At 29.9% G+C, this 10,612-nt stretch overlaps 1 protein-coding gene across 5 annotated transcripts in view; it reads left to right on the top strand.

The window, feature by feature from the left end:
• Positions 1–10,612, top strand: part of for (cGMP-dependent protein kinase for) — a 601,089-nt gene that overhangs the window by 298,550 nt on the left and 291,927 nt on the right. The window contains exon 2 of one of the 5 annotated variants that reach the window (XM_024358994.2): positions 8,514–8,775. The exons of the other annotated variants lie outside the window; for them this stretch is intronic. Coding sequence (XP_024214762.1) covers positions 8,519–8,775 — 257 coding nt within the window. The 5' untranslated portion in view covers positions 8,514–8,518. The remainder of the gene's footprint in view (positions 1–8,513; positions 8,776–10,612) is intronic. 5 annotated transcript variants of the gene reach the window in all.

Below are 10,612 nucleotides of genomic sequence, written 5' to 3'. Positions count from 1 at the left end.
GGATGAGGACTGGCGAATGGAGATGGGAAGAGAATTCCAAAGGGATTATAAATAAATAATTTATTTATTGTTATTTACTACTGTATAAAAATATATACAACAAGGAAATTTTCTGTAGGTGATATAATGACATGATACAAACATGTGGAGAATCGGTAGATTGTTTGATTGAATATAACTTGATTCCATTGATAGAACTCCAATATAAATTTAAACTTAAATAAAAATTAGTTATCGGTAGGTGATTAAAATAAGTTATGACCTCCTAGGAGATATAGAAACATTAGTTGGGTTCTTAGATAATTTTTGAGCCTTTAATCTGTAACATCATAGAGCGGAGAGATTATAGGGCGGTATTCCGCAATAGTTATTTTAAGCCTTTTTATTAATTTTCTTTTTACATTTGATACGTAATAAACCATATTCATGAGTACTTTTGGCATGTTCTTATAAGCACACAAAAGCATGATATAAGTCAAAATAATGACGACTTTGATGCCATCATAAACTAAGAAATTTACGGCGTTCCCTAATTAGCAGGAACTATAAATGAGTAAGTCGTAAATTATTTTTAATTAAGAAATTATTTTGACGTGACCTACAATATCTTGTGTTCCAAAAATAATTCTGACTGAACTCGAAACTTTTTTTAGCCTCCGGATATGCACTGCGGCGAGCTCGTCTCAGGTGTCTCTAACACCTTTATCATAAATTGATAAAGAATGTCGGTTAACCAATATATTTTTAATCTCCACGTGTATCTATTAAGCAATCTTCTTGAGCGTCCGATGACACGGAAATGTATAAATATACATTCACATTACAAGAGATTTTTATGAAAAGGAAAAAATTATGGAACATCAATTACCAGTGTTTGTTTAAAAGGGCTTATTTTTATATTTATGATTATGTAAGTCTGGGCTGTAAGTTGTTTTAAATAAATCAACATGTGTTACTTATTTAAAGTTCGTATTTTAATACAATGAATTATTTTTGTTAAGATGCCTAATTGATTAAAGAAAAAAAGAAATGTTTTTTTTTCAAATATTTCTTAAATCGTCTTGTAAACTTCCCATTTCATGACTTAAAGCATCTTGACATAAATTCAGTAAATTGTTAGTGATAAATGTCATATCTAGAGCTTAGCATCACATGAAGTATATTTTTTCCGTTATTCTCTGTAACTATTGGAAGAAAATCTACTTGCAACACTACTATCTGAAACGAAGTAAAACATTTGTAAACATTTGTCCTTTAGACATGATGTAGGTTTCTCCCAATACGTACTTACAAGCAATAACGCAACAAATTAAAAAATAATCTGCACATAACACAAATTCAACTTACCCTCTTCAAATAGCTCTCATATTGAAGTTTCAGACTATTTTGAGATGAACTCAAGAAAATATGACTGTCAAAAATACAACAGTTCAACAAAGATAACAAAACTGCATTGCAATCGGGAAAGCATCCAAATCGGATGATTCTCTTTTGTGTTTTTCCCTCAATTAGTTATCAGTAAAATTTTAAAATATTTTATTGTATTTATCTTACAATGAAAATTTTTTTTGTTTTAATAAACAAAATTAATGTGAGTTTTAGAGAAAGATTTTTATTTTTTTAAATAAGCATCTCAGAACTTTCAAACTATTATAGTATACAATTATACGTTGGCATACGGAATTTAATCCAAATCGTATAAAAAGATCGATTCTATAAAATGGCACTTCCGGTCAGTCGATAATATCGAAAAAGTTGTCGCATACCAAGCTTATATCCGCCCTAAATATATAATTTCAGTTTCGTACAACTTTTCGTTTTTGTTCGCTGTTCGTACAAACAAACACTGACTAGGGGCCGTCCGTAGCTCTGATGGTTAGGCACAGCTTTATCATTCTGAGATCTGTGGGTGTAGGAATCCGGCCAGGGGTGTTGATTTTTTTCATTAAGTGGTGGTTCCAAAAAATGAAGAACATGACCCCCCATCATGGTTAGAATAGGTTGTTCACCTGTAGATAGATAGGCAAACATCTCCTTCTCTGTGGATTGCCTTATATTAATAAAAAAAAAGAAAAGAAAACAGACTAGGTTTTTTCAACTCAAGAGACCTCAAAACATGTATTTTCGTTGAAAAATCACAATACTTTCCTTTATTCTATACTTCTTATTTGAGAAGGTAAAAGTAAAAGTCTACTTTCGTTCGTATGGCACATAGTCCTCGTATATGGTGTAATTATTTGCGTTAAATAATAGTTTTGTGTTTATGTTTTATGTGTTTGACTTTATTGTAAAGGTTTAATTTTGTTAAAGTATGTATTAAAGGTTTTTAATGGATCCTATTTACGTAAATAGTTATCTAATCACTTATATTTACTAATTATTAATCAGAAAGCTGTATTAATTAACGGTAAAATACTCGCACTTCTCAACAGTAGAAGATGTACGATTTTTTTAAATAATTAGTTTCAATTTAGATTTTTGGTTATAGTATCCAGTAATTTGGATTCTTAGGTTTATTATTGTGTATTTGATATCCTTGATTTCTCGGAATTCGTGATAAATTACGCTTAGTCATAAGCTGAACTAGACTATAAAAATAATTTATTACTTCTTGAAGTTATAGGAGAATACTGATCTTAAGAGATAAGTCTGAATGCTAAAAATATATTTAAAAAAATTAAATACGGTAAAAATATTATGATGATTTTTTAAATTTTATTTGATTTATTAGATGGAATTTTTTTTTAATTATCTATTTATTACTGTATATTATAATACGTTTAGTAAATTAGATCTCAGTTATAATGGGGTAATACAGGCGTGTAGAGAAACTACCCGTTGGTAGTACTCTAAAGTTATAAATTTAAACTTTTTTGCAATATTTATAAATTTTTTTTTTTTTTAAACTTACTCCATTTAAGTTTCTGTGATCGCAGCCACGAATGGTTGCAGTGGTGCATCATATTTTGACACGAATTTATTTTATTTTTTTTCTTGATTGCTTAAAAACAAAAAAAAATAAAATAAAAAAAACATTCAGTTTATTCGACAGAATATAAAGAGTATGTTAAATATGTTTTAATATATCTTTATAAAACCGTGGACCAACGGGTAAACGTCCGAGGGGTAGGCCGAAACGTATATAGGAGGATTGCATTAAAACTTAGTAAATTTGGGTTTGGAGGGGCATCATTGAAAGGATGTATGTAGAGAACGATTGGTGGTATCGGCTTCGAACTTCGGCTTCAGTTCAGTGAGCCTTTATTGCTCCTACTATTATATATTTTTATTTTGTTACCATCATCAGCAATACTCATTATTCTCAGTAAATTGAAGTGATAGAAAAGTATAAATTAATTTAGCTACACTACCGTTGCTATTAAATACAAGTTTATCAGCTACAGCGATCATATACGGTAATATTTAGGATTGAAAATTAACTATTTACGCTCAATGTTGTCCATTTCATTAATAAAATATGAATGAAGTTTAAAGGGTGCATTGCCCCAGAAATTGCTGTATTGAAGTATGCGCGTATACGGTAGTGCCCCCCTGTAAGGGAAAGATTTCGAATCTATTCAATTAAAAAGATATTATCATTTCAATATTTCGAACAACAAAAAGATAAAAAAGATAAGATTAAAAAAAAAAGAAAAAGAAACGGATAAGGAAAATTAACTCAAAAGACCTCATCGACTTTATATTTGTTGATCATGATTCGGGTTATCATACAAAAGTATCCCCACAATAGACATGGGAATGCCTTATTAGATTGGATTTATTAGTACTAAAGGTAATTCCAACAGGACCCCAAGTAATTGACAGTTATGGTAAGTTACGACCTCCAACGGGGTATATTTACATTTGAATGGAATCGAAACTCGTCCATCTGCTGTCCGCCAGGAACAGTGTTACGAACAGCTACTATATTTAAACCCATTAAACGGGTGTAGTAGATCAATTATGGTGTCCCAACCGGAAACGAAGGATAGTTTTTTTTTTTATTTCGGTGAAATAATGGACATCTCTCCTTGACACGGAACTAGCAGGATTCGAATTGAAATCTAGTGACGTAATTAAAGCTGCTGGGAATAAATGAAGCGATTTAATCGCGAATTAACAGTTTTAAAATTTATTTATAAAAATTAAACATCACAGTCCAAAATCCTTCATAAAATCCTTAATACTCCTTACTTTGTCACAAAACAAGTCATCCATCAGGACCTCAATGCCCCTACGTTGCCGATTTGGCCAGAACCAGATACCATTTCTTCCATAATAAACTTCCCAACCACCCAAACCAACTCGTTTCTAACCTGGCTTCTCCTTCACTACCTAATAATCCTCCTAGGCGTCTGAAAAGAAGATGGCCTCGAGATCTTCTCCTTTAGAAATGTTTTTGGAGTTTTATCAATGGGTAGATAATCATGTCATAATATCACTTACAGCAAATTTACTTGATTTGTATATATGTATACAGTTGTAAATATCAATAAATAAATTATTAAAAAAAAAAATTTAACAATATTTTTTTAAAACAGACTTTTGACTGTTTACATATTTTTCCTCTGCAGTAAATATTTATCTTAAAAACTATTCTACTGAAGTACAGCTGTTAATGCAGTCCAATGATTACATCATTCTTAATAAAATTATTGCTTTTTAATCACTTAATTTGAGAATTAATAATAGTTTTTTTATTATTATTATTAAATTTATTTATTGATATTTATAACTGTACAAAAAATAAATCAATTAAATTTGAGGAAATCACAATGGTATCGTACAAGCATGTAGAGAAACTACCCAATGGTAGCACTCTAAAAACATTTTTACAATATAAGGTCTCGAGGCCATCTTCTTTTCAGACGCCTCGGAGGATAATAATAGTTTTCTTAAAATTTATATTCCTTTTAATCAAGAAAAAACTATAGGAAAGTTTCTTTATAAGTCTAAGAAGATAAAGTCTGTTTTTTAATGCAATTATAATTAACACGTTTCCTTCAAACGCAGAAATAAGATTGAAATGTGAAGCAGTTTATACTGAGATTCTATTTATGTAATTAAGTTTAAATATCTAAATTTTTTACAAATAAACCCTCTATTGTGTGTTAACTTCCACATAGTTTTCATCTTCGAGCTTTATTTCCTAGTTGACTTTAAAAATCACGTAAAATTTTTTTTTTAACATATAATAATGCTATATTATCATAAATTATAGAATTTTGTGTAGATAAAAAAACTAACAACTTGACTTACAAATAAATTTCCAATTTTAAATTTATACAGAGATGTAACCCATATTAATCTAATATCTAAGTTATTAATACCCCATCTTTACTTAGCTACAAAGTATATTAAATAAAAAATATATCATTTCATAAAACTGAAACATCGAGACCACGTGTTTATCGTCATGCTGTCCGGAAAATAGGTTTGTTTTTCTCATCAGTATGTTGATCAAAGAGCGAATCGGATTGCATAAGAGTCGTTTCCGCTGCCAGCAGAAATAGCCACAGCTTATTAAATAGATCTTGCTGGTACACTGTGAATTATTTTTAGTAATGATTGCAACCATTGGGACAGAATGGCGTATTGTACTATCTTCAGAGCGGGGAGGAGAATTCATTATAGAAATTAAATTATTATTAATTATTAATTCAATATGTATTGTAAATAAAAAATGTGTAATTGTCTAAAATATGGAATTATTAGATCAATTTATATAAATTGTAAATAGTTTATATATTTTAATTGAAATTTGTTCAAATTTATTTTATTATGCGTATAAATAATATTTTATTGTATAGATCATAGTCCAAGAGTCCGAAAAAAACAAATAAAAGTTATTTCATTACAATTTTTTATTACTTTAAAGCTATTTAGTTATTTACTAGACAACATTAGTGAGCCTTCAAACAATAGTTAAGGGGAATAAAAAATAACAGCTTTTTCAAAATTAAAAAAAAAAAACTTTCTTTCGTTTGGAGCTTGCTCTGTGTTTTCAAAACTTCCTACAACACTAAAAAAACTAATTGAACGTTATTTAAAGGAAAATAAATTTGCTGAAATATGAGCCCTAATAGACACGTGATGATGACGTGATCACAAAAATCATTAGTTAGTGAATTTATTTAAGGAAAAACTATATCTCAAGAATCATCATGCGTACATATGTTTATTAGCACTTAGAAAATTAACAAAAGTTAGTTTAAAGTTTTATAAAGTAATTTATAACGTAAGACTAGGATTTTTGTTTTTATATTTACCTAAATAAATTCACAAATTATTGTTTTATAGTTGTTTAAACAATATTTTTGATTTATGAAAAAAAAAAATATATTTCAGAAACCATTAGACTTACATATGTCAGTTAACGCTCAAATTAAAGTTGTGCTATAAAGTAGTTTGTGATTAGTATTTTCGTAGAAGTAATAGTTTCCATGGAATTTGTTAAAATAAATTTACAAAATGTTGATTTCTCGATGTTTAAAAAAAAAAAAAATTATGTATTAAGGAGTTTTTTTGGGGAGAGGGAGGGTTGGTAGTTTTAAGTATATCTCTTTATGAAAAATGAGCGAACATGTAAGGTTTATCTGAAATAAAATAAACTTTAGTGGGTAATTAATATTTATTTTTTAATGACATTTATACTATACAATATTTGTTGTATATTAATGGAAAACTGAACCATTTTCTTGAAGGAAATTAAACACATTTTTTTGCAATTAAAAGACTCAAAAATGAATTTTTTAGCTTCGATTTTGACTCTACTGTTTATAGTTTTCACTAAAGTAATCATAAATTGAAAAGAGATAACTTTTTTTTTCTCTTCTTGGGCTCTTGGACTGTCAGTAATGTACCAAAGGTAAGGTAATGGTGGGGTAAGTGCACTATCTTCTCGTTTAATCCAAACCATAAACTCGTAAGTCTTTTACAGTTTACGAATTGTAAACGCTGTTTTTTTAAAAAATCAGCCTCGATATATTTCGTATGTGAAGTATTACGATTTAGTACATATTCCAAAACGGTTAAGTTGAATTTTTCAACTTCTGGAGGTAAAAAGAATCTTCAGAAATTTTTTAAAGAATAATTTGTATTTTACCCCCTTCCTTGACAGTTTTTTTTCACTTCCATAACGTTACCAAATATTTTGAAATATTTATCTCAGTAAACCTTTAATTTTTATTTGTTTTTTATATCAGTAATATAATCCTCGTCTACTACTGCTTAAATTATGATTCGTTCGGATTACGAGAACCTACGCATTATATACATATCACGTCAATGAATATTTTGAAATGTTAATCTCTGTCAAGCTTTATTTTGTTGTTAACATTAGAAAAATAATTTTCTTATGGTTAATGGTGATTCTATCACATAGATAGATAGTGGACTCATGCGTACAAATGACTACTGAATTAAATTATCAGCCTCATAAAAATATGAACGAAACGTTGTTTTTAGTGTAGATAATATTTTTAACTGCATTATCAAATCGTCTTGGTAAAATAAAAGAAAAAAACCCAGTAAATCTTCGAAAATAAAGATTTTAGAGTCGTTTAACGTTGAACTTCGGATAATCTAGTGCACACTTAACCCACACTATCTTGCTATGCTCTATATATTGTTTAATTTAATATGATACAGTGTATTTCAGCTTTAAGTATACTAATTGAAAAATGAAATAAGGATCTCTAAACAAGAAAAACATTGCCCGTTAACGAAACGTTTAGCTAATATCTTTACAGCACAAAGATTTTCATTGTTATGCGTTATTTAGGTGATGATAAGTATGTGTGTGTTCCAAATATTTTATTTATGAAATATAAACATTAACATTCTTATTAAGTTTTGCTAAAGTGAGTACCTTGTGCATTAAGACCCATATCTTTTTTTCATAGCAACAGTGGGCATAAAAAAAAGTCAACTTTTATGAAAAATTCTTTACAAATAAGGATAATTGAAACTTGTGAAATAATAACACATATTGGCCACTTGCTGTGGATGAAAGATGCCGAATCTGTCTTAATACTCAAGCTATTCCATCAATATTTAATTCTGATATTGATATTTAACACTAATAATGTTTATATTTTATTAATAAATTAGATGGAACACATATTTAATTGACTACATACTAAAGGATACATAACAAATAAAGTCTTTAGAAGTAAATATTTGTAAAACAAAGCATTAATGAGCATGGCTTCATAAGAGAATTTTTTTCTTGTTTTGATATTGTTAATTTATATTTTAATTTAAATATACCTGTATAATAAAAGTAAATGTTACTGTGTTCTTATTTACTTAATGTAATAGATTTTATTTTGACTAAAAACCGAGATTTATATTAGGTATTTTTTTATACTCGACATAAAAAAAGAAGTTAAGTAATAATAATTATAGAATTGATTTAAATCAGATGCTTGTGAATATAGCATTCGTTTGCTCCTCCCCGTTCGATGATTTATCAAACGATCATCCTTTAACCACGACTGCCCCGAACACAGGGGGTATGCCGGAGTTGACAGCAGAGTCCCAAGTGCGGCGGCTGCAGGCGGCGTTGGAAGCAGCCGATGCGGAAATCCTCTGCTTGAAGAACGAGCTGGACAAGTTCCGGCAAGTGGTGGCCATCACTTCGGTATGCTCGAGGTGCGGCGCGGGACCCCCGGGGCTGGGTGCGATCCACGCCCGTAGGCAGGCCATTTCAGCCGAACCGACCCAACAGCATCTCCACGAACATGTTCCCGTCAAGCAACCAAAGTCACAAAGGTCAGTATAGCATTAACGTATCTTAATACATTTCTTCATCAAACAGGTACTTATATGAAATGAAATGAAAAAATAACTTTATTCTGGGACATATGTCCCCTAAGAATAAATACATGGTTCATATAGTGAGATTTTTATCTGGCGAGCGTTTACAAATTTTCAGATAGTAGAATGAAATTACATTGGCTTTACTACTGTTTATAATGTTAATCAATATCTGCCTATTTATTTGATTACAAAGATGTGGAGGTTTGGTTATTCAATAAATGAAGGAATAGGTGTTGTTTAAAGGAGAGAATGGATGAGGACTGGCGAATGGAGACGGGAAGAGAATTCCAGAGGGAGGTTGCACGTATGACGAAGGATTTGCTAAAGAAGGAGGTTTTATAAGAGGGCATATATAAATCATTCGGATGGGATCTAGTGTTTGATGAGTGGATGGATGAACGAAGAGTGAGGAGATCTAGGATATAGGTAGGTTTTTTGATGAATACAGGTACTTATAAAGTAATATTTGGGATAAATTTACGAAACAATGTAGAAGGTTTGTATTATGCATTGTTTAAATTAACTGTTATTCACGCTATTATGTCATCCTGCAATAAAATGTGTTCCTTGGGTGGGTTTTGGTCCTTCTACAAAAAGTGATCTTTTCTTGTCCTAAGTCATTTTGGCCACTTTAAATAAATATTAAATAATATTAGGGGTATTCCTGATGTGTTAAATGTAAAAAGTTTTAACATACTAAAGCACTGTAACCACCCCAAATTAAAGTCCATGTTATATGTTAAATGCAGAGAAGGTCGTGGACTTTCTGAGCAACTTTGTAACCCTTTTTTCCAAAACCTTTCAGAATTTCATTATTTTTATTCGTTACTTTATAAGGTTTTTAAACAACACAAACGAATCACGATCTAAGAGCAACTAACTTATTAAAAGGCAGCAGTAAAAATGATGTGGAGCTCAGCTGGTCTGTTGGGTTACGTCATTCTCCATTTAACAGACCTATAACCGATTCTCAACCATGATATATATTATATCGTTTTAACATGCTAAAATAAGCAAATATTTTTCCATTTAACACATTTTAACATGTTAAACTAAAAAACATGAACCTGGGGCACAACTTGGACCTGATTTATATGTGAGAAGATGGTCAGAGGGTAAAACTTATTTGTGCCTACCTTCCGGGCCTAAGTGCAAAACGAGATAATGAGTATAGTATAGTGGTTGTTATCTCGTTTTGTTTCTAACTCTGATGATGGCCAACAATTTAGGGTGAAACTTCATCTCAAATTAAACATGTTCCTATTGTTCCTGAGGATTGGATATTAGCCGATACATAAAAGATTTGTTTATTGATTGATATTGGTGAAATAATTTTGCCATTAAATTTTCACAAATTAACATTCACCTTAAATTAACTTCCAACTTCCTGGACCATCTTTTCCTCGCGTTCAATTATGTAAGTTACGTTCAACAACAAATACATCATTATGTAAACCATTTATCGTAGAAGTATATCTCACCACCAACAAAATCAAAATTCAAGTCAAGAGTGATTTTCATCTGGTTATCTTTTTTCTATTTATATATTTATGTATAAATATCATATTTAAGGTTTATTTATTAATATTTCTTATATTATTATTATTATTATTCTTCCATAAAAAATATGAACAGCTACAAATTTCATAGTTTTTTTGAGCGTATAATCTAGCTTGGACTATGTTTATAGAAGATATTTTGAGAGCTTGAGTGTGTGTTACCCGCTTTAAAATCAAAAATCAGCTACACATTTCATAGTTTTCTTGAGCGTATAATCTAGCTTGGACTA

The sequence above is a fragment of the Halyomorpha halys genome, unplaced genomic scaffold, assembly GCF_000696795.3.
Source record: "Halyomorpha halys isolate HHAL.00 unplaced genomic scaffold, Hhal_1.1 Scaffold352.1, whole genome shotgun sequence".
NCBI classification, from domain to species: domain Eukaryota; kingdom Metazoa; phylum Arthropoda; class Insecta; order Hemiptera; family Pentatomidae; genus Halyomorpha; species Halyomorpha halys.
The sequence above is the reverse complement of the archived record's forward strand: the minus strand, read 5'-3'. Positions and strand labels throughout refer to the sequence as shown.